Below are 25,037 nucleotides of genomic sequence, written 5' to 3'. Positions count from 1 at the left end.
TGCTCATTTGCATAGGGGATAATGATGATTTCAAACTGTTAAGCATGTTTTGATTCAGCGAAGTAAGTTCAATGCCCAGGTTGTTAGTTCTCTGTTGCATAACCGATTGTATCTCTGTAGTAAGACCGCACCCTTCTTTGAATTTACAACTTGACTATACTGCTTTGATTCGAAACTCGCTAATCTGATGCCATTCCCTATCTATTAGAACTTGAACTGAATTTGCAATTATGATGTCTATGCATTGTTTGTGAACTAATGGCTACCATATACATACTTGGATTATCTTATTCACTTCACCACCCTTTGTTAATCCAAGTAGCTGACTCTCACTTTTAGAGCAGTTTCCCATACCCTGGGCCTAACCTTATTTCAAGCCAAAGATCATTTGTGTGTGATTGTGAGGTCTTTTTTCGATTGAGCTTGGTATAACGTGTTAGGTATGAACTGACAAGAGTAGTCTTTCATGTAGACCTAGCCCATGCTTTTTGGGTTAGCTATGACTAGGTGGAGAATTGTATTCGGGATTGGGATTGTGTATGGAATGAATGGAAAAGAGAATGGGAATCAAAAGAAAAGAAAAAATAGAGAGTAAGAGTTTAGAGTTCTTAAGGGGGATACAAAAGAAAGTGTTAGTCTAGTAAAGGGTTTGGAGTTCAAAGAAAAGGGTAAAACGTCCTCTATGCTAAAATTAGAAAAAAGCCTTAAGTTTGTCAAAGTTTAAAATCAAACCCGCTAGACTCTTGAATCGTTTTAAAGAAGCACCCCTTAGAACTTGAACCAAAAACAGAAAGAATGGGAAGAAGGATTGAGTTAGGACATCTATGGGATTGGGATCATCTTCTGAGCTATCATACTATATATCACTTGGTAGATGGGAGTCTGTACTTGTATGTGTCTGTTGGCTTTTACCTTTAGCATTCTGCTAAATCTCAATCTTTTCTATGAGAGTCCCCTGTTTCTCGACCAATTCATTAGACGGACCATTTTTGTCTCTTAGCCTAAGCCCAAAACCAAATGAGTTCATAACCATTGCATTGCTTGATCCAATGTTTGTGCTTAATAAATGTTAAAGGGAATTGGTTGATGTGAATGCTTGAATAGATTAAGGCAGATTGTTAGGTTGCATTGTGACGAGTATGGCAAAAAATTTTAAGTAAGGATCTATCACCTTGCAACCTAGAATTAGCTACCTGGACATTGATCTCACCCGCTCTATATACATGCTTCGGTTTTTGAATTCCTACCTTCAAACCTCTCCTTCAACTTAAGATTTTTTGTTTGCTTGAGGGCTGATAAATTTGATATAGGTCAAATTAATCTTAAGACCACTCTCTCAAATAAAGAGGTCAGTTGCAGCACTTAGGGATTCAATGCACAAAGCTCTCGGATCACGCAATATACTAAGGTTTTGAATTAGGCTAAGTAAAACAGTAATCAAAATAAAGAGAAACAAAAGGTAAGCAATAGAAATCGATTGGATGGAACTAAGATAAGATATTAAAAGCGTCAGGCTTAGGGTATTCTCAGGAAATAGATGATAGTAGATCTAGAAATAGCTAGGTTGTTATCGAACCGTTCTCGAACTCAAACTATGATTTTAGAGTAACATGTGGTGCTCCGCAAAACTCTCTATACTTAGAGCTAAGATAACCGGAGAAGCCGAGAAATCCTATACTAAAGTATGCATTATTATTAAGTTTGATTAGTTCACCTAGTATCTAAACCAGAGCCCTTCTATGAGCCTACCTGTTCTTTCTTAAATGCGTAGGCTCATCTATGATGGATCAAATAGCAAGTACCTATGGTGGGCATACATATTATCAAATATCAAGGTCTAGTGAGCTACTCTAGAACTAGCATTAAGAACAATCAAAATGAAGAATTCCTAGAGATAACCTAGCAAGGGGGCAATCTACTAAAATATCTAAATCCCTAATGAGAAACCCTAAACCTAACAAGTGGATTACTAAGACATGATCAAAGAAACACAAATCATAGTCTGAATAAGAAATAAATGATGAAAATAACAAGAGAAAAGAGTAAGAAAGATCTTCTCTCTAGGGAGTCTCCACAGGGTTTTGCTCCCAAAGTACAAAAGAGATAGAGAATAGCCTCTCCAAGCTTACGTCTAAACAATGACCCTAAAAACCTAATTATATGTCTAAAACATGTGATGGGCCTTCATTAAACATAGGAGAAAGTTCTGGGCCAAATTTAGAAATCTTCAAAAGATCAATAAGTTGCGTCTTCGAATTCCCGTCAGGTATTGGTGTCGCTCGACATGAGGTGGGTGTCGTTCGACACCTACGTGCATCTTCGTCTCTCCATTGCATCTGCAGCGTAAGTTGTTTGTTTTCCTCCAGAATGCTCCATAATCTCCAAATGCATCCCAAACATGTAAAGACCTGAAAAGGATTAGAAAAGACTTTAGAAATAACAATTAGACTTTAAAACCTATACCTAAAACATAGTTAAAATCGGTAAAAATAGGGATATATCAACTCCCCCAGACTTAGTTTTTGCTTGCCCTCAAGCAAAACACAAAAGCCGAACCCCTGGAAGGGGTTTGAAAACACAGGAATTCCCAACATTCTCTAGTCAGTTGCCATGATCATCCTAACCAAATCCATATGCATATAAAGTCTAATCAAATCCTAACTTACATGTACTTCTCTGCAAGCTTACATAACATTCTAGATTCCATACCTAAGTTCCACAACTATATCCACCAGGCTTTCATCGCTGGGTCTCATCAAACAAGCTAACATTCAAGATCTTTCTAAACTCATTCTTGTACTATACCATGATAAATCGACCATCCTTTATATATATATATTTTTTTGGTGTTCTTTCTCTCCTTCAGACTTATTCTTTTTAAAAAGTAAACAAATGGGAACTCGCATACTGGATCGACACCCTCAGCATTTTTCAAACTTTTGTAATTGATCATTCCAAATAATGTATAATTATGGGGTCATAGGAAACATTCCTACCCCTATACACCTTTTTAAAATTCCATTAATCTCCCATTAATCATTCATTTTTTCTTTTATAAGGGGAGATGAACACTTTCTTTATCACATTGGTCTCAGTATCCGGTATGAACAAGGAGTCAAGATCTATGAATGCTAACCGTTTGAAGAGGTAAAAGGAAGAGCAGTGAGATTAGCTCCGGCCTTAGTGGTTGTGTTGGAAAACTAGGATATCCTCAAGTCTGTTGGTTTGCCATCTAGATTTTCCAATCGTCGGATTGAGTCGAACATGCAACATTAATCACCCAGGCAATAATCTAAAGAATAGAGATCATAATTCCTAACAAAATTTTGACTCAATAAAACGACTCAAAAAGAAAAATAAGAATAAGAATAAGACTCAAAAAGAAAAAAAAACATAGTTCGTAAGCGCCTCCCCTAGACTTAAACGACATTGTCCCCAGTAGTATTCAAATCCAGAGTAAGCAAGAAAAATAAAAGAAAAACGAAAAATAAAAGAAAAAGAAAAAGAAAACCATACCAGTGGGTTGCCTCCCACTAAACGCTTGTTTAGAGTCAATACCTTGAATTTGGTGGAGTTTGGGGATGAGGTGGATCAGATGGAGGAAGTAAATACTTCCTAGTAGATCCTCACATCATCCAAGGTGGCGTATAAGCAGTCGGTGTGTGCGGTCTACCAAGGAAGTGAGGAATGTCAGCAGGGCAGGACAAATGTATGGCTGGTATACTCCGCTTTCCTGCACAATCATCAAAAGAAAGAACAAGCGCTCGACGAGAAACTCGTGGCTTGCTTAACCGTAAAACTGTTTTTGGAGATTTTAAAGTCTTATTGATGAAATCAGGAGGTTTAGGAGGGGGAGATGAGTACCTTTGCCGTTTCGGAGGTGGATCAAAAAGTGGAGGTAGAGTGGGAGACGTGACTGTAGTGCCTGGAGTATCAGCAGTGAACTCATCCCAAAAACTAGCTCTAACAAAGAACTCCGGCTCAGCCTATGTGGGGTGTCGATTGACAAAGGTGGTGGTGTCGATCGACACTATCGCTGTAGATCCATTCTCAACAATTAGATCGTGACTTGCTTTTTGTAGCTGCCAGCTTGTACCATGAACCTTATCTATCTCAACACCAGTGTCTATGGAGTGCTCTACAGAGAGTGCCTGACAATCTATGGTGGGTAGCTTCTTCAACTTGTCCATGTCAAGAGTCATAACCACATCACTCTCATTCAAAGCAATTTGACTCTCTGTAGATACACAACTATCGAGTACACAGCTTCCTGGATCGGGCATCATGGCATTGACTATTGTAGAGATAGGTACTGCCAGCTTGTCTTTTATCGTCTGTGGAGCATCATACATCAGAAGTGCAATGATTTCGGCGTTAAGCAAGCTTGCGTCCTTAGCACTGATACCTTTCGATAGCATCTCCCAGATATAATCATAAAGTACATACTCTAGGCTCATGACGTCAACATAAGGTAACTCTAATAGAAGTTGTCTACACAGCGTGAAACATCTGTAACATCGAGCTTTAAGGATATGCTGCTCAGTCATTACAACCGCTGGAATCTCAACATAATATGGTGATGTTCTTGTCCATTGTTCATCGACACAATCGTCTGTTGTCGATACTTCAGTATCGAGCCCACTCGATTTTGCTCCGTCAAACGCTGAAGCATTGTGTCTTCCAAAAGAGTGTCGATCGACATCGAGGTCATGTCGGTCGACACTGTGACTTAGTGTCGATTTGTTCTGCAAATCAGTGTGGCAAGCAGTCGTGAGTGGTTACTCTAAGGTCTGGTGCTGAATTCTACTCTCTGACTGAACTACACTAACATCCTCTATGTTGATCCGAGCATTCAAGTCCTGAACATCATCGTACAGACTATCAATCCGTTGATTCGTCATCACTTGGCCCTTAAGAATTTGTTCTAGCATGTATTCCATCCTAATCGTAGAAGTGGGTGGAGGTGTCAATCGACACAAACCCCAAATTCCTGCAGCTATTCCTCAAGCTTTGGAACCACGTCGTACTCTCGGGGATTTCAATAGGCTAGACATGTTCTATGCTAATCGTTCAGCGATTGTACCCCCACCCTTTCAGAGGAACGACTATGAGCTTAAGCCTGGCTTATCTCATGAGCAACCAATGGACCATATCGAGCGTTTTGAGGTCCTCGTTCTAAGCATCAAAGCTAATGGAGTCTCAGAGGACTACCTATTGTGCAAGCTCTTCCCTTATCCACTTGATGGAGAAGCCGCTTCTTTGCTGAAACAACTAAAGGCAGGTTCCCTCAAGACTTGGAGAAGCATCAAGATAGCTTTCTTGAACAATTTCTATGATGATGCTAAGTCTGAGGAGCTGAGAAACAAGCTGTCTACCTTCACACAAGGTCCAGCTGAAGCTTTCAAGGCCGCTTGGGTTCGCTTCAAGGAGTATCAACGGGACTGCCCGCATCATGGCTTCAGTGAGGTACAACTTCTTGGTACCTTTTTTAGAGGAGTATGATGCGGACATCCAAATCAAACCAAACCGGGAGCATACCAAACCAGCACAAGGCATAGGGTTAATTAATAAAGCGATTGATGAGGAGCATTTTGGAGGACTTTTGCCCAATTGGAGTCTCAATCAGGCACAAGGCCTAGGGTTAATTATTCACCAGCAAAATAATCCTAAGAAGACTAATGATGATTCAAGAAGGGTCAAAGATCAGTGAGCCGAGTCACCATATTGTGGGGATATGACCGTTGCACTCTTTTTCCCTTATTTAGGGTTTGTCCCAATGGGTTTACATAGAAAGGTTTTTAACGAGGCAACATCAAGTCATCAAGGAATCATTTACCAAGCAAATGATTCGAAGATATCACAAGTACATATATCTGATGTACTTGCTAACCTACTTGCTGAACTACCCGCTGAACTACCTTCTGAAGTACCGCACGAAATGAAGCCAAACAAGGAAATCTTTCTTATTCTACACTTGGACGCACCTTAAAGCTACATATGGAAACCAGGAGAACATCTAGACCACACAAGACATGTACCACACGAACTTTGGTACCTCTTACCATATAAAAACTCACGGAGTTACTACTTGCCATATATGGAGCCGAAGGAGATCAATTACCAACAACTCTTTCCTTCTTTGTTTGTGCGCTTATGTGAGAATATTGAGACCTTCCAGAACCTTCCAAGACGTCAAAACTTCCTCCCCAAGTTGACAAGATACAAGGCACACCTCACTTGCCTTATTTGGACATATTCTACAATTAATGTCCAATATTTTCATTAATGTTTTGTTTCTTTCTTTGAAGTCTTAGAACGTTGTACTCAGCTCTATATAAGCTGATTTCCGATATGTCTATAATTTGCATGTTTTACACATCCTTTTATCACCATTTTGAGTCTAGTTTCATCCATCTTTCATAGCATTCATCATCAGTTTTGTACATTTTGCATCTTTAGTCGAGTCTAGGACTAGTCTTGCATACATTCTGCTTTCTGGAGTTGTTTCAGGTACTTTGGAGATATTGGTGATCAGAAAGAGGAAAAACAGAACATAAAGTCCCATTTCCACCAACATACTCGATCACCAGTAGTAGAGAGGGAAGCAGCCATTCTGTCACCAACCTACTCGACCACCACCTCGACCCTCTAATCAATCTGCACACAACCAGACAACCTTAGCAACGGAAAGAGAAGAGAAGAGAAGGCCCATTCGAAGCCCATTCGGAAGCCTGCTTTGAGCCGACACTCTTGATCACATCGTCCATGGGCCGTTAAGTGGGCTTGGAGCCCGCTTTCTTATCCTTATCGTTTTTAGTATAAATAAGCCTCTAAGGGTTTTGCCCTAGGGAGAGACTTACACAGACTTTTTTACAGAGATTTGCTGCAACTTACTCAGTAGCCGCTTTTCATTCCTACAACTTTGTATTTCGATTTTTCTTCTAAGTTATTCAGATTTTGCTTTCATTTCCTTTAATCTTTTAAGTATGCAATCTTCAATCGTTTCTATGTTGTTGTCTTTGAGCATGTTGTCTGAGTAGTGATTAGGATTTCTGAGGATGGGATAGAGTAGTTGTGGAACCCCTGGTCAAATCTGTTGGTTAAGTGTAGATTCATTGAATCCCTTCTAGATTAGTTGTGTTTACTGCTTATTCCTTTCTGATCCACTGGAATCCGAAGTTCCAGCGCTCAGAAGGCGTTTAATGGAACGTTGGATCTACTAATTCCAGTGATAATCGTCTCTATCCCAAGGGATTGGCCGTTTAGAGCGGTTATTGGCTTTAACAGTCGGTTCTTATTTCCTGCTTAGTTAGAGATCGCTAATGGGAATTAGGTCAATGTCTAGCTATGCTTGAGGATTTCTATCACATGAGTGAATTAATCTGGTGTTGAACTTCTTGTCTAGGAATAGCTTAATTGAGATTTGTTAATCAACTGAATCGATTAGGGAGACCACACTATTCGATTACCCCATCCTTAGGAGTTTCTCATCCAATTGATTTCTCTGTTTACTTACCTGCTTCATTCACTTGCTATTAGTATTTTTCCTATTTTCAACCATTCTACTCGATCACACCCTGCTACTGGCGGTGAGACTGTGTGATAGAGTAAACTGGTCCATTTTTCCATTTTTACTCTCTATCATCCTGTTGTACTCGATCACAGGGTCCCTTCTGGCAGTCGACCCCGCGATCGAGTATATCAGTCATTTCTGTGATTTTTTATTGTTTTCTGCATCAAACACTAGGACTGTTAGAAAACCAACCAAATACTGTTTGGCTTGACTTAGCAACTTCTGATCATATCTCATCTGTTTGCATCACACCCATTTGGATTGACACCTAAAATACTACAACGACAAGATAGTGTTTTAGGATTAATTGACTAAAAACCTATTATCAATTTCTCATTCATTGTAAAACACCCTTGATCATTTTAAAGTAGTAGAAACGTTTTCTTGTCAAAGTTTGAGTCTTTGTCATCGTTCTGTAGTTCTTTGTGAGTGAGTCACTAAGTACTTCAAGATATGCGGATTAAGTTTGTTGAGTGATTCAACATCCTTCATTCGTTCATTGATCGAGTGAGTCAATTACCCCACCGATTGAGCGAGTCAATCACACTTATATCCATCAATTCCCCTTGAATCGATCCCACACAAGAGAAGCGATCGCCAGCGTGTCATATCACCACCTTCATCATCCCACCTTCCATGTGGCAAGTTTGGAACTCCTGATCATCAAGTGATCAAAGGATGGATTAGCTCCAATTCTTGCATCAGAGTAGATTGGAGATATCAGATGGCTCTCGATGTAGCAAGCAATGGTAACTTCAACACCAGGTATCCAGCAGATGCTACCGCTGTGATAGAGAATCTTATTTGCAGTAACAACACCAAGAATGCTAACTTTGAGAGGAAGAAGATTGTTGGAGCTGTTTCAGACAATCAAATGGCAGAGGTAAGTGCTAAGTTGGATTCGGTTCACAACTTGCTTACAGGGAAGAAGCATGTCTACTTTGCAGTTGAGGATGAGACAATTGAGCTTGAATCTGAGTCTGAAGAGGGAGTCTTCTATATAGATGGACAGGGCTACAAGAAGTTTGGACAGCCACATGGCAACTTCAGTGGCAACAGGTTTACAGGGAACCAGAGTTCCTCGAACTACACTCCAAAGCCTGCCTTCCAAAAGACATTTCCTCAGAGCAACTTTCAGAGGAACTATGGTAATTCAGCTAACCAAGTTCCCCCCCCCCCCCCCCCCCACTCCACCCTCATCTGAGATCAAAATGGAATCCATGCTTGAGCAGATTCTTGAGAGCCAAATAAAGATCGTTGTGGAGTTTAATGGCAAGTTTGATGCTGTTTACACAGATCTTAATGGGAAGATCGACAATCTGAGCTCTCACTTGAAGAAGCTAGATGTACAGGTAGCTCAAACTACATAATCTACTAAGAGATAAGAGGGCTTTCTTCCTGGAAATCCTGATGCCAACCCAAGGAAGAGCTGTAATGCCATCTTGATCAGAGAAGGAGATGATGTGTGGGAAGAATTTGATACTGAAGACGAGTTGGAGCTCGCAGTTGCAGAGATGATGTCGACCGACACCTTCCAGTGTCGATCGACACCCTATGGAACACTCTTCTCTAAGACGATTCCATACGACGGTGTCGATCGACACTGGGTCCGGACTGCACCATATGAGGTGAGAATTGCGATGCAGCCCGAGTCTACCTATGCCCCTCCTGTTCCTTATCCGAGGAAACGTCGTTCTAATCAGGAGATTTATGCTGCTAAGTGCACCGCCATAATGGAAAAGATCCTCACTTCTCTTCCTAAGGATGTTTCTAAGACATCTTCTGCTCCACTCAACAAGTATGTCAAGCGACTTGTTGATAATGGAATTAGCTCAGATGAAGCTAACTTGCTGACAAGGGACATCAGTGCAATCATGCTGTCTTAGGTCAAGAAAGAGAAGGCACAGAGAGTGGACATTGCTGAGTACAACCATACAATCACTCCAGATTAAACCACTAAGAAGCTTCCAGATCCAGGTAGCTTTGTTCTTGATTGCTCTATCTCCACAAGCAGGTTCAGCTGCTCTTTGTGTGATCTGGGATCAAGTATCAACCTCATGCCTAAGTCTGTTGCTGAGAGACTAGGCATGACTAACTACAGGCCGACTAGAATCACTCTCCCCTTCAAGGATCGTTCCAAACGAATCCCTGAAGGAATTCTTGAGGATGTTCCTATTAAGGTTGGTAACTCCTTAATCCCTGTTGACTTTGTGGTTCTGGACTACGATAAGGAACCCAAGGATCCTCTTATCCTTGGAAGAGCATTCCTAGCTACAGCTGGTACTAGGATTGATGTGAAGAGATGTAGGATCTCTCTCAAAGTGTGTGATTTGGAGATGGAGTTTGGCATGGATGGTTCAGAGTTCACTAAGACTATCAGTAGAATTGCCTCTAGCACACACACACCTCCTCAAACTGCTTAGAATCCCCAGATAGAGCCACACACAACGCTCCCATCAGCTCAGCTCGCCAATTAGAGTTGTAGAGCAACGGTGTCGATCGACACCACAACTCCTGTCGATCGACACCCTCGGGATTCACAAACATAAGATTCTGCACAATTTCTTCAGCCCACACCTCTTGAGGCCCTCTGTGATAAGTTCTATTCTATCTCTTCTCATGTTTTACCTTCAATTAATTTTTTAGATTCTTCAAAGTCTGCTTCACAAGATAACAAGGCTAGAGTTCTTCGAAAGCTTTTTTCTCCTGTTGTTCTTGAAGGAAACTAGGAGAGTGTCGATTGACACCTGCAGCTGCCCAGACCGGATCAGTTTACACACCGCCTTGGAAGGCGAGGAGGCAGCAACAATCTTCCACCACTACATCCACATCCTGAACTCCGTCAAGTCAAGCTATTGACTCAAAACAAGCGCTTAGTGGGAGGCAACCCACTGGTTTGATTTTTCATTCCCTTTCCTTTATTTTCTTTATTTTTGATTTATTTTTCCCGCCGTCTTCAGATTAGAATGCCACTTGGGACAGTTTCGTTTAAGTCTAGGGGAGGTTCTTACTAATATTGCTTTTATTTTTTTATTCTTATTATTTTTCGTTTTTAAGTTTATTGAGTCATTTTCCCTTCTCAAAAAAAAAAAAAAAAAAAATGTTTTCTTTAGTTTAGTTAGGAATCATGATCTATATTTCTCTTGATTATTGCATGGTTGATGAGTGCTGCAGGTTCGACTCAATCTGACTATTGGAAAATCTAGATGGCAAACCAAGAGACCTTAGGATATCCTAGTTTCCAACACAACCACTAAGGCTAGAGCTAATCTCACTGCTCTTCCTTTTACCTCTTCAAACGGTTAGTATTCATAGATCTTGACACCTTGTTCATACCTGATATTGAGACCCATGTGATAAAGAAAATGTGTTCCTCTCCCCTTATAAAAAGAAAAAGAAAATGAGAGATTGACAGGATTTTCAAATAGTGTATAGGGGTAGGAATGTTTCCTATGACCCATTATTATACATTATTTTGAATGATCAATTACAAAGGTTGGAAAAATGCCGAGGGTGTCGATCAAGTATGCGAGTTCCCCTTTGTTTACTCTTCAAAAAGAATAAGTTTAGGGGAGAGAAAGAACACCAACAAAAAAAAAAAAAAAAAGAATGATCGATTTATCATGGTATAGTACAAGAATAAGTCTAGAAGGATCTTGAATGTTAGCTTGTTTGATGAGACCTAACGATGAAAGCCTGGTGGATTTAGTTATGGAGCTTAGGTATGGAATCTAGAATGTTGTGTAAGCTTGCAGAGTAGTACATGTTGGTTAGGATTTGATTAGACTTGTTAGGCATATGGACTTAGTTTGGATGATCATGGCAATATGTTAGAGAATGTTGGGAGTTCCTTTGTTTTCAAAACCTCTTCCACGGGTTCGGCTTTTGTGTTTTGCTTGAAGGCAAGCAAAAGCTAAGTATAGGGGAGTTGATATATCCCTATTTTTACTGATTTTATCTTTGATTTAGGGTTAGGATTTTGAGTCTTTATGTTATTTCTCGAGTCTTTTTAGTGTCTTTTCAGGTATTCTATGCAATGGGACAACAATGGAGATAAGGAGACATTTTGGAGCAAAAACTAAGGAAAAGGAAGCTAAGAACGATTTCAGTTCTAGATTCAGCGAGAGTGTCAATCGACACTAGTTTCGGCCCAGCAAAGTCCATGACGCTTTCAATTTTACATAAGAGGAAATTTGCCCCAGAAAACTTCCCTATTTGCATTATTAGTCCCTAGGCGTTTATAGGGTTTTTATATAGTTTTAGAGGTCATTGTTTAGACCTAAGTGTCTTTTATCAAGTTCTTTGCAATTCCTATTTTCAGAGACATAAGCTATTCATCCATTGTTCTTCAGAGATTCCTTCAGTTCTTAATACAGTGAAGAGATCCCTTCTTACTCTAATCTTATTTACTGTATATATGCTTTCTTACTCAATTATGTTGTTTGTTTCATTCAATATGTTTGAGTAGTTTGCTTGTTAGGAACAGGGTTTCTCAATAGGGATTCATATGGTTTAGTATATCACCCCCTGTTAGGTTATCTGTAGAATTCTTCATCTTTGATTATACATAATGCTAGATCTGAAGTAATTAACTAGATCTTGAATCCAAATAATAGAAATGCCCACCATAGGTATCTGTAGTTGGATCTATTATTTGATGAGCCTGGTTTATAGGTATGTAATAAGAATCGGCCTGTCTACTAAGATGAACAATTGAACTCGTTTAGAATGCATGTTTAGGTTAAAGATTTCTCGGCTTCTCCGGTTATTCTTAGCTATAGGCATAGGGAGTTTCGTGGAACGCACCCGGTTATTCCATAATTAGAGTTTGAGTTTGAGAATGGTTCGATAACAACCTAGCTTTCATTAGATCTACTAACCAATAGTTTCCTGAGAATTCTCTATTCCTAGCTCTTTCTTTCATCGTTTACAACCAATCAATCTGCTGTCTTTTTACTTTGTTCTCTTTTATTTTCAGTCATTCCCTGCTAGCTTAATCTCGACATTTAATTCATTGTGTGAAAAAAAAGAACTTTGTGGAAATCGATCCTTAAATACTGCAATTGATCTCTTATTTGAGAGAGTAGTTTTTAGGGTAATTTGAACCTTATCAATTGTACTACTTTGGAGTCGATTTCCACAAAATTATTTTGTTAACACAGACAGTTATAATCTCAAAATTAAGCTAAATCAAATACTTATAAAAGTTAAAAGAAACAAGAAAGCAGATACCAAATTTGATTTGTAGTAAATTTAGATGATCAAAGAGCTTGGTTTAGGGAAGTTCTCAAGAAATAGATGAATAATAGATCTAGCAGTTAATCATGATTTTTAGCGAACTGTTCTAGAACTCAAATCACTACCCTAAAATCAATCAACTCTTGTCTGTTTTCCTATTGCTTAAGAAATAGGAATCTCGACTCTCATTTGTAAATCCTTAAATACTAAAACATGCATTATAAACAGGTTTGATAAGTTCACCTAAGCATTTGAACAAGATATATTCGTATCTCAATACTTAATGTCATCTATGATAGTTCAGGTAATAAGCAGCCTCTGAGATCTTACCTATCACCTATGATCAAGTTCTAGTTAGCTACTGTAAAACTAGCATTAAGAACAATTAAGATGAAGAACTCTAAAGATATTCCTAACAGGTTATCGATCTACTAAATCATTTGAATCCCTAATGAAAAACCTTATTCCCAACAAGGAGATTATTCAGACATGACCATAGAAACAGAAAACATGTTTGAATAAGATTGCATAAAGAAATCAAAAGAAGAATACAGTTTAGAAAAAATCTTCTCTCTACAGGGTTTTGAAATCTCTGATGAAGTACTTTCCAAAATCTCAAGGAATTCTAGAGGAAAAGATAAAACTTAGAATGGATATGTAAAAGGTTAAGTCTAAACAATAACCTTAAAAATCTATATATAATGTCTCAAAAACGTGCAGGGACTAATAGTACAAAAAGGGAAATCTTCTGGGGCAAATTTTGGAAACTTCAAATCTTTAAACTGTCAGACTTCTTACTAGGCCATGAATGGTGTTGATCAACACTGATGCCTTTTTTAGACTGCACATTCGTTTTTTAGCTTGATTTCTTCAATTTTGCTCCCAAATGCTTTATAATTTCCAAATGCATCCAAAAGTATAAAAAACCTGAAAAAGACTAAAACAAACTGTAGAAATTATAAAAAGAATCTAAACATTATACTTAGATTATACCTGAAATCGGCAAAATTCGAGGTATACTAATATATTTTTTTGTTTTGTGAACTGTATTACATCAAATCTGGTGTAACACCACAACGTCAAATATACAGTTCGGTTAGAGCAAGTTTTATAATATATTTGGTGGGATGAAAAGTCCCATTGGAGTTGGTCTAAGCACATCTTTCAGCTAATTGAAAGGGAGATCAATTTCTCTTGAATTGTGTACTTTTTTAGAGCAATTGTGAAGTTGGGGAAGATCCATCCGTGAATGTGATAACTCCATACTATTCGTATGATGAAAATAGATGGATATTGTGAGAGTTTTCTGCTTCGTTGTTTCTAAACACTATATATAACTTTTAAGTTTTGGTTTTAAAAGCAATATGAAAAATAAAAACACCTTTTGTTACTATTTTCTTTCCTATTGGCATTTAATTTGAAATATTATACACAAGTAAAATATTGTCAAAATAATTATGAAGTCGAATCACAAAACCGTGCATGGCATGACTCTTGGAAGGTTATAAATATGGGAAACATACCTCAAAATAATCATCAAATCCACGACCATATATTAAATGTTAATAAGCAGTACAGAACAAGAAAGGGCTACATCTTTTCATCTTGTTCCCTTTGCACAAGTATGTAGAGAGTACGGTACGTAATCTCTTACACTCTCTCTATTTTCTTTCTCCCAAAAATTCTCTATCTTTTTCTTTGTTCAGAGAGATCCTACGAAGTAGGATTCTTTCTCTGTCCTATTTCACCCACGAAAGTAAAAGAATAAGTGTTTCAAGTTGAAACTTAAAGTCACAACATATACACTCATCAGTGAGATTGCATCAAAGAACATGCAACGGCTTGTGCCCAATGTCGTAATCTTTGCTTCACTTGTTGAGGATTGTCCCCTGCACAACTCACATTCACAAGGGTTGGTCGATCATACGAATTCAAATCAGCAATACAAGAAGATAAACTTGGAACTTGTGTTTTACGTACCTGGACATAAGATCTTTAATGAATCCGAGTCGGTTTTTGGACTACAAGGTATGCTGCTTGAGGAAACAGAAGTAGAAGACAAGGATCCATCTCCTCCATTGCTGCTACTAGGTGAAGGGAGAGGCGAAAGCTGCCTATTCACAGCAAAGTAAAGGTCCAATGCTGGTAACGTGTTGCACAACTTCTGTCCGGCTTCTTCACTGAAACCAAACCCTAACTCGATCGACCCTTTAAGCTCCCTTAAATCTTCATCAGTTAGATCCGGCGAATCGTTATCGTTTTCAGAGACGCTTTTTTGTTTCTTCTCCTGAATCTTTAACATCTGACGGCGCCTTTTTTCCCAAGCAACATCTCGAGGTGTCTCACGCATTGATAACTGCTTAGATAACCGTTGTTTTGGTTTATGAGGAGCCACTGTTTTAATATCAGGTAGTGACTCGGGAAGAGATGGCGTCGAAGACGAGATTGGTAAGGTAAGACCTTCTCTTCTCCTCACCATTTTGTATCACTTTGAAGAGGTGGCTTGTAATGCAAGGCAGAGGTTTTAAGACAATAGTTGGGAAATACCGTGTAGTGCAAATTAGGGCTTTTCGTTGATGATTTTCTTGACCTCTATTCTTTATGAGAATATCAAAGCTTTGGCTTTGCTTCAGGGTCTAAATGTATGTTCTTCATCTGATGGCCGCGTGCGACACCAATTTACGCGGCCAACAAAGAAGCTTCTACGGGTCGGGTTGATCAGAAAATCTTCTGTATACCCTTTTTACCTGAAAATTTTGCCGACCCGACCACATAAACTCTCACAAAAAGAGACTTAAGATGCTTTAATGGAGGATTGGTAAAAGTAGCTTTCACCATTGATTTAAGCAATGGATGGTCGAGCTATTTTCCTCCATTGTTTAAATTTGACACAAAGACTCATCCGATATAATTAGGGACCTTTCTTAGTTTAGATTCTTGACCCCCTAAAGAAAACGAGTTTCAGATTTATCATACTCTAGAAGAATATAGATTGACCAATCTAGTTAATTTCGGAATTCTACTATCAAAATCTTGTTGATTTTCCTATTTTAAGGATCAAGTCAAATGTAGAACTTTACAAGATATTTGACACAACATAGTTTAAAAGTTTCTATATTTGAATTTAAACGAAAAATGAAAAAGTATTAAGTCATAATGCGAGTTAAAATCTCAAAAGTATATAGTAATCTCTTTTAACAAATTACTAAACATAGCTTTCTTCGGCTAATCCTCTCCTCCATAGATTCTCCAACTACTTTTTGTTTCTCTTTCCGACACAACCACAAAAAACAAGCAGTTTTTGTCTTGTTGGGGGGTTTCTGCTTCTGTTTCCATGGCTTTGATCAAACATCGTTAGGTTGCAGAAACAAGCCTCCAGTTTTCTCTATTGGTGCTTGAGGTAATGTCTACATAGAAAACTAAGCTTCTCTTTTTTTTGTTATCAATTGTTTTCATGTATGCCTAAGAAATTAAAAACATGTTTCATATCTTTCAGCCATGAACGAGAAACTCCGGATTCTGTTCTCCTTCCTCTGTTTCTTCTATGTTCTTCTAGTTTCTCCATCTCAATCTAATGGCCAAGACATCTCCTTGAGCTGCGGAGCATCAGAACCAGCTGTTGATCAAGACAAGAAAAAATGGGAACCCGATACCAAATTCTTGAAAACACCAAACACGGTTCATGCACCAGCTACTTATCAAGATCCTTCACTTCTTTCAACGGTTCCTTACATGACATCAAGAATCTTTACAGCTCCAGCAACGTATGAGATCCCGGTTAAAGGCGACAAAAGACATATGCTCCGCTTACATTTCTATCCATCAACATACACAGGACTCAACATTCTCGACTCTTATTTCTCCGTGGCTGCTAATGATCTTACCCTTCTCAGCAATTTTAGTGCAGCTATCACATGTCAAGCCTTGACTCAAGCTTACCTCGTGAGAGAATATTCTCTTGCACCATCCGAAAAAGATGTTTTGAGCATCATATTTACTCCCTCGGATAAACATCCAAAAGCGTTTGCTTTCATTAATGGTATTGAGGTCATTCCGATGCCAGAATTGTTTGATACAGCTTCTCTTGTTGGATTCTCAGACCAGACTTCAGATACTAAGACCGCGAATCTTCAAACGATGTTTAGGCTCAATGTCGGTGGGCAGGATATTCCCGGAAGTCAAGACTCTGGTGGATTAACAAGAACTTGGTACAATGACGCGCCTTATATATTCAGCGCAGGTCTTGGTGTTACTTTACAAGCAAGCAACAATTTTAGAATTGATTATCAGAAAATGCCGGTTTCTACCGCTCCAGCGGATGTTTACAAAACAGCTCGATCACAAGGACCAAACGGAGATATCAACATGAAGTCAAATCTCACATGGATGTTTCAAGTTGACACTAATTTCACCTATATCATGAGGCTCCACTTCTGTGAATTCCAGCTTGCTAAAATCAACCAGAAAGTATTCAACATTTTCATCAACAACAGAACCGCGCAAGGGGATACAAACCCCGCAGATATACTCGGGTGGACAGGTGGGAAAGGTATCCCTACTTACAAAGATTACGCGATATATGTTGATGCTAATACCGGAGGAGGAGGGGAAGAGATATCGCTTCAAATGACGCCTTCGACATTTGGTCAACCGGAATATTACGATTCACAGCTTAATGGGCTAGAGATTTTCAAGATTGACACAATGAAGAACCTTGCCGGTCCAAACCCTAAGCCATCACCTATGCAAGCTAATGAAGATGTTAAAAAGGACTTTCAAGGTGACAAAAGAATCACAGCTTTTGTCATTGGTTCTGCTGGAGGAGTAGCAGCTGTTTTATTTTGTGCATTGTGTTTCACAATGTACCAGAGAAAAAGAAAGTTTTCGGGCAGCGATTCTCACACATCAAGCTGGCTTCCTATATATGGAAACTCACACACATCTGCAACAAAATCTACTATATCGGGTAAGAGCAACAACGGAAGCCACCTATCGAATCTTGCAGCGGGTTTATGTCGAAGATTCTCATTGTCCGAAATAAAACACGGAACTCATAACTTCGATGAGTCAAACGTAATCGGAGTAGGAGGGTTTGGTAAGGTTTACAAAGGAGTTATAGATGGAGGCACAAAAGTGGCAATCAAGAAATCAAACCCTAATTCAGAACAAGGGCTCAACGAATTCGAGACAGAAATCGAACTTCTCTCAAGATTAAGACACAAACACTTAGTCTCATTAATTGGATACTGCGATGAAGGTGGAGAAATGTGTCTAATATACGATTACATGTCTCTTGGAACACTCAGAGAACATCTTTACAACACAAAGAGACCTCAGTTAACTTGGAAACGAAGACTCGAAATCGCCATTGGAGCTGCAAGAGGATTACATTACCTACACACAGGAGCAAAGTACACTATCATTCACCGTGACGTCAAAACAACTAACATCTTACTAGATGAGAATTGGGTTGCTAAAGTCTCAGATTTCGGATTGTCCAAAACCGGACCAAACATGAATGGTGGTCATGTCACAACCGTTGTGAAAGGAAGTTTCGGTTACTTGGATCCAGAGTATTTCAGAAGACAACAGTTAACTGAGAAGTCAGATGTGTACTCATTTGGAGTTGTTCTATTCGAGGTTTTATGCGCTAGGCCAGCGTTAAACCCTAGTTTATCTAAAGAACAAGTTAGTCTTGGAGATTGGGCTATGAACTGTAAACGTAAAGGGACATTAGAAGACATCATTGATCCTAATCTTAAAGGAAAGATTAATCCAGAGTGTTTGAAGAAATTTGCGGATACGGCGGAGAAGTGTTTATCTGATAGTGGCTTAGATCGACCAACGATGGGAGATGTCTTGTGGAATCTTGAATTTGCACTTCAGTTACAAGAAACTGCTGATGGATCACGTCACCGAACGCCGAGCAATGGTGGTGGTTCTGTGGATTTAGGTGGAGGAGGAGGAGGTGTGACGGTGAACATCAGCGCCGGAGAAAGTGACTTGGGTGATGACTTGTCATCTGAAGAAAACAGTGGAATATTTTCTCAGATTGTAAACCCTAAAGGACGATAAGGTAATTTCGTAACTGAGCAAAGAGTTTACTTTCTTTTGTTTGTTTTCTTATGTGAAGTAAAGGAAATGGTGATTTGGTGTATTGTTTTGTTTTGAGTTGTGTAATATGATAGGCAAAGAAAATAATAAAAAAAGGAATATGGAGACTTTTGTTTTGTTTATTAATTTGCCTGAGGCTTTATTAATAAATCAAAAGTCAAACACACTTATATGTCCCTATGTGGTGTTATATGTTATGAAAGGTATTGTTGTAATGATGTTTAAAATTTAGAGAAAAGTTTTAGGCTAATAAGAGGTTGAAACTGAATGCATTGAGCACATGAAAACAATGAATTTTGTTTATGCTTTGGTACAAAGATTTGGTTCCAAATCGAATGAAAGTAATCCGTTTTTAGTTAAATACTAGATTCTGACCCGAACATACGTGCAGGATTTCGTATTTTAATAAATGTTTTAAAATAAATTTTTAGTGAAAGATATTATAGTATATAAATTATAATGTACACAGAAAAGTGTATAGTGTTATTTATTACACAATAGCTAATTTTGTGAACCGCACATTATGCAGGTTGTAAGTATTATCATATTGCTTTGATAAAAGTTTGTACTAATATTTTTTTGTGTTAGTGAATTATATAATAGTATATATATCATAAATTTATCAGTTCTCATAATATTTGAAAATAAGATGTGTGGAAAGTATGAAAAAAGTTTGCAAAAAGTTTTAGTTAAGATTTTGTTTTCTTTTTTGTGGTTAGTTAAGATATCATAATAGTAACATTTCTTTGGATTTTTCTTTTGTCCTTAAAATTATTTTGGTACACACGTTTATTTTCTGTTTTATTAGTTTTAAAATTTGAATAGAAATTTTAGTTATTTAAGGATTTAACAATTTTTGCATCATTTATTAGTATTTTATTTATATAAATAGTTTGGTTTTCCTGCATAACAAATAATTTTAACAGTTTCAGAAGTCTAATAGTTATAAACTTATAATAGAAATGTATATTTGTGAGAATAAGATTTTAAATAGTGTAAAATTTCTATGCAAAATTAGTTTATAAATTAAAATTTGGTAACTCAAAAAACCTCTCTGACAAAATTTATTTTAGTGGCCCATAATTTAAGCCAATTTTTTTAATGTGGGCCAAAATACATGTTAATGTAAACCCAGTTTGTATCTTCTGTCTTTATCATGACCCGGACGTACGTGCACAGTTTTCTATTTTTTAAGAAATATTGTAATAAATTTTTATCAAATATAGATTACTTTGTTATTTTGTGATATATATTGTAGTGTATAAATGATAATGTACATATAAAAGTATAAAATATTATTTATGACACAATATCTAATGTTGTGAACCGCACAATATCTATAATCTAATAATAAAAAACATACAACACAGTTAAATTGGTGCTCGTAAAGAACAAAAACATCTTCGACAAGTGATCGCTTAAATGGCTTTCGCAATATCCGAAATTTGAGTGAATACCATGGAAGCGTCTTCAATTATTTTGTAGGAAAACAAAAAAAAAGGTATTAATTCATGAGAAAAGAATAACATGTAAAATGATCACATATGGAACCAAAAAGAATTAAAAAAAACTTATTTCAAGAAATCTGCAAAAGTGTAACATGAACATAATCTACAAAAGAGTGATTTCAATGAAAAGGTTTCCAATAGATTTTAAAAAACGTAGAAACTAACAAATTATATGAACATAGAGAGACATGAATTAAGAAGAGTACAAAAGTAAATATAGAGATATGGTTCATCTTTTAGTTTGCGAAAGAAGTAGAGAAAAATAGTTTTATAGTGACGTATAGAAGAGTGATAAAGTTTTATTTAGATTTTTCTAAAAGTTATACTCGTAAAAGTTTGCTCATCTAAAACCAAAAAGACTACGAAATCGAGTTTATTAATCAATTACAAATTTTCTTTTCTATTAAAAATGTTAATAAGCAATTTACGATTTTCAAAATTAAGGATAAAAAAAACATCAATGGCATATCATTAAAATAAAGTAAGATACAAAAAACTGATACTGCAAAAAAGGAAAAACTTTTTGAGTTACCATAAATAATTTTATATTCTTTGACATATATTACAAATAGTGTTGATTTTGCTATATATATATATATGTGCATTTTTTAGGTTTACATATTAAGGATTCTTTAATTATATAAAGCAATGAATTCGTTTTTTCCAATTTCATCTAGCAATCTATTATTTTAAACATGAAGATCATGACCATTGAGTACTATTTTTATTTGATCTAATTATCTTATAAAGTAATGAATAATAATATATATATTCGTTTTAAATATTATTGGTTTGTTAGGTATTGATAAGAAAAAAATATTATAATATCTTATCAGTTAATTTATTTTTAATATGTTAACACTAAAATTAAGGAATTTTTATTAATTCACGGATTTATCATGTGCACAATAAGAGATTGAATCCTTGAAGGTATCTTTTTAAATGTTTTTAAAATTATTAGTGTAGTTTCTTAAGGAAGTATATTAAAATCTAAAATATATGATGATATTAAATTGATTTTTTTGTTTCCGGAAATATCTCAAAATATATTATCAAAGTTAAATAAGTTTCTATATATACAATTTCGAAATCAATAGCCTGATTTTTATGAAAACTAAATTTATTTAGTAGTAGTTAATTTACTAAATTACCCATGTAAAAATTTATTTAGTTAATTTTAAACTACCCTCATGTAGTTCATAAAATGCTTCCCAATTAATAGTATAGATGTACAATATATATGACTGAGTTTTGCGGATTAACAAGAGGCTGTTAAAGTTTACAAATATATCATAAATTAAAACACACAAATATCTTTTCTTGATTTTTTTTCCTTCTTCAAATTCAAAAAATATGAATAGCATTATAACAAATAATTTTATAAAAAATTATATTTTAACAAATGTAATAATGTTTATTTCCTTAGCTACATTTTCAATATTCTTCTTTCCCTTGTTTAATCATAATTAATTGGATTTTTGGAATATAATTAAAATTTTGAAATACACCTATAAAAGCAATTTATTTTTGCTGGATAATATGTTTTGAATGAAAAATGTATAATTAGTTTACATTATTTCAAAAGTTTGTTCAATAATATATTATGGATTTATTTAAAAAAAGATCCGGTTGAAAAAAAGAAAAAGTAAAACCCAAAATATTTCGAAATTAGTACGTACAATTTATTGTTTAGATATTTCTAAATGTAAGGCATAATGATAATTACTTTCAATTAATTATTTTTGTTTAATTTATAGTAAATATAAATCTTTGTAACATCTAATCTTGTTTTTAGAAATTTTGAAATAAATTTTCGTTTTATATTTCAAAATACTTAACCTAAAATTCTAAAATTGAATTTATTTATCTATCACAAATTATGATTTTTTATTCATGGTATCAAGCAAGTGTTATGATTTTAAAAATTTTAAAATAAAAACTAACTTCCAAAATGTTAGTTTAATAATATAGTATAATTTGATATCAAATCTTAGTTTTTCAAATTTTATTAGTTAACAAATTTTAAGAAATAAATTTTAATTTTTCGTCCATAATTAATAGGAAAGAGAAAGTGAGTTTAATTTTGGGAAACTAATAATTGCTTAAAAGAATATTACCATTTTTTATATTTAAATCTATTAATTTTGTGATTACTATTCTATCCTTAATGAATTTATTTAAAAACAATAACAATCAATGGCATTCTATGTAATATTTTACCCTTCATAAGGTTGTTTATTTTCAATGATTCCCAATTAATAGTATAGACTAGATTTTAACCCGCGGTATACCGCGGGACGATTTATTTTTTAAAGGAAATATATATTTAAACTTGCAAATTTGATTTTTATAAAATATATATATTTTACAGTTTATAATTGTTGTTAAGTAACGCTATACCACGAATCCATGAGACAATTGTTAAAAATCTGAAGTTTATAACCCAATTCCAAAATAAAACCCGTTCTGTAATTTTTTTACCCGTCCCGTGATTATTTTTTTAAGTAGTAAATTTTTAAATTTAAGAATTATCTATTATATATAAAAGTTTTGCAAATTGTATCATTCTCTAATACATTTCTATTTTATAGTTTAATTTTATATATAGTAACATTATACATACCACATAACATTTTTGGTTTTATATAACCTTTTCTAAATTAGGATGATTTGATATGTTTAATATTAGTAGTCTTAAAAAAAAAATCAAGATTTAACCCGTATTGAAACGGTGGATTAATTTTATTTTACTTTTTTTATTAATGTTGATTCAAAAATCCGTCCCACCAAATCCGTCTTGCCAAAAAGTCATTTATTTTATTAATATTAATTTTATTTATGATATGACTCTGAATTATAATCTAAACATTTTAGCTAATGTACTCTTAAGGGAATGTACCATATGACCCGAATGCACTTTTACCCAAATCCACCAAAAAAAGCCTTGCAAAAATGCTATAGAGATAAGAAACGATAGTCGGTTTTGATAGGTATAAGATTAGCAAATATATTAGTTAGCTTAAATTAGTTAAAGAATACAAATTGAAAAGGTATATTACACTTTATTAGAATATAGTATCAAAACTTATATAACACAGAGATTTGATAACTTTAATTGTTGAATACTTTTTTTTGTGCTAATTTTTATGTGATTAAGATTTAACTGATTTCATATAAAAAATATTAAATTGTTTTACGAACTTATTTGTTTATAATTTGGTAACAGATAGATATTTGAATATTCGGTATATTTTGCTTCAGTATAGGAAATCTTTGATGACCCGTCTTTAGATCCACTAAGCCCTATAATTAAGAATGAATATTGTTATTAAATGATTTTGGTAACTTTAATGACGTCATTAAAAAAATTGTTTTTGATTATATTTTTGTAATGGAATTGTCATGTAATTAACTACAAAAATTAAGGTTACATTTAAAATGTACTTCCTAAATAATATAGTAGGATAGTAAAAAAAAAGTAAAAATTATTTCAATTATAATTTAGCATTTCTACTTATTCGCCACTCTCACCATTTCTATAGATTCAAATGTAGAACTCTGGATACATGGATTCCTTCGTTAACATACATATCTATACTTGTAGGAATGACCAAAATCTAACCGTAACCAGACCGTTTTTAAACCGTAACCGTATAAATCGGTTAATAACCGTAACCGTAAAAATATATTATTTACGGTTAAAAATATATATTAACCGTAATCGTTAATTAACCGTAACCGTATCAAAATTGTATGGTTAACCGCACGGTTAACCATACGGTTTTTACGGAAAGCTGACCAAGTTGCATTATTATTAAAAAGCTGGTCATTAGTTTTGCATAATTAACAATGATAAATGATTTTAAAAAATCCTCAATTCTCATAACCCAAAGAAGTAGTAAAGTTTTTTCAAAACTGATAATTGATTGACTAGAGATGAAATGTGATTAGGAAGAGAAAACGAGAGAGCTAAGTGTGTGATGTCATCAAATGAAGATAAAATAAAATAAAATTTATGTGGCAAAACGCACGAGCACTTGAATGTTGCCGGATTGAAATAAAATAAAATTTCAATCTTTAAAATTTTATGTGGCAATCCGTTAGTTCATTTCAATCTTTAAAATTTATGACCAAGTCCAATCCTACGTGGCAAAACTGCAGAATTAGATCGTTAAAGACTTGAGCTTGACCCAGTTTTGGAACGTAGCTGTTTATGACCAAGTCATCAATGTTTGTTTAATTTAAAAAATTTTAAAGATTTTTTCCATAAATATAGTAACCAGTTTTTCTATAAATATTATTCTTCTTGCTTCATCCAACGTTAAAAAGATTTTTTTTTCATCATATTTTTGAGCTTTATTATTTTTGTTTAAAAATGTCTTCCGATTCATTTCGATCTAACATCGGCACATCCATAAAAGATGTTCATAACTCAACACCAGCCATCAATACTCAAGAAAGTGCAATGAAGAACAAGCTAACACAAGCTCAGGAAAGCAACGTCCGAATGCTTTCGATATTTTCAAGGTACACTTTCGAAAAGAAAAAATTGATGAAAATATGAAAGCTTGTTGTAATTACTGCAATAAAAGTTTGTACGATTA

General features: G+C 35.4%; 2 protein-coding genes and 1 pseudogene across 6 annotated transcripts; 2 read left to right on the top strand and 1 right to left on the bottom strand.

The window, feature by feature from the left end:
- Nucleotides 1-4,929: 4,929 nt before the first annotated feature.
- On the top strand, nucleotides 4,930-9,945 carry AT5G28692 (annotated as a pseudogene; the record flags this gene model as incomplete). Its single annotated transcript has 1 exon — nucleotides 4,930-9,945.
- Nucleotides 9,946-13,314: 3,369 nt separating this feature from the next.
- On the bottom strand, nucleotides 13,315-15,628 carry AT5G28690 (carboxylate clamp-TPR protein (DUF1685)). 3 transcript variants are annotated; one of them, NM_001344081.1, is made up of 3 exons: nucleotides 14,792-15,628; nucleotides 14,335-14,700; nucleotides 13,315-13,748 (listed from the first exon to the last, which is right to left on the bottom strand). In NM_001344081.1, exons 1-2 carry the CDS (start codon nucleotides 15,288-15,290, stop codon nucleotides 14,621-14,623), a joined length of 579 nt encoding a protein of 192 aa, NP_001331394.1. In that variant the 5' UTR covers nucleotides 15,291-15,628; the 3' UTR covers nucleotides 13,315-13,748; nucleotides 14,335-14,620. The 3 variants fall into 3 exon arrangements, with proteins under 3 accessions (NP_001331394.1, NP_001331393.1, NP_198221.1); NM_001344082.1 differs by having other exon boundaries at nucleotides 13,722-13,738; nucleotides 14,792-15,599; NM_122752.4 differs by lacking the exon at nucleotides 13,315-13,748 and having other exon boundaries at nucleotides 14,021-14,700.
- Nucleotides 15,629-15,961: 333 nt separating this feature from the next.
- Nucleotides 15,962-19,196, top strand: ANX2 (Malectin/receptor-like protein kinase family protein; the record flags this gene model as incomplete). Of its 2 annotated transcripts, NM_001344080.1 has the most annotated exons (2): nucleotides 15,962-16,211; nucleotides 16,308-19,196. In NM_001344080.1, one exon carries the CDS (start codon nucleotides 16,310-16,312, stop codon nucleotides 18,884-18,886), a length of 2,577 nt encoding a protein of 858 aa, NP_001318669.1. In that variant the 3' UTR covers nucleotides 18,887-19,196. The 2 variants fall into 2 exon arrangements, with proteins under 2 accessions (NP_001318669.1, NP_198220.1); NM_122751.2 differs by lacking the exon at nucleotides 15,962-16,211 and having other exon boundaries at nucleotides 16,310-18,950.
- Nucleotides 19,197-25,037: the final 5,841 nt, after the last annotated feature.

Source organism: Arabidopsis thaliana, chromosome 5 (genome assembly GCF_000001735.4).
Source record: "Arabidopsis thaliana chromosome 5, partial sequence".
Classification (NCBI taxonomy): domain Eukaryota; kingdom Viridiplantae; phylum Streptophyta; class Magnoliopsida; order Brassicales; family Brassicaceae; genus Arabidopsis; species Arabidopsis thaliana.
The sequence above is the reverse complement of the archived record's forward strand: the minus strand, read 5'-3'. Positions and strand labels throughout refer to the sequence as shown.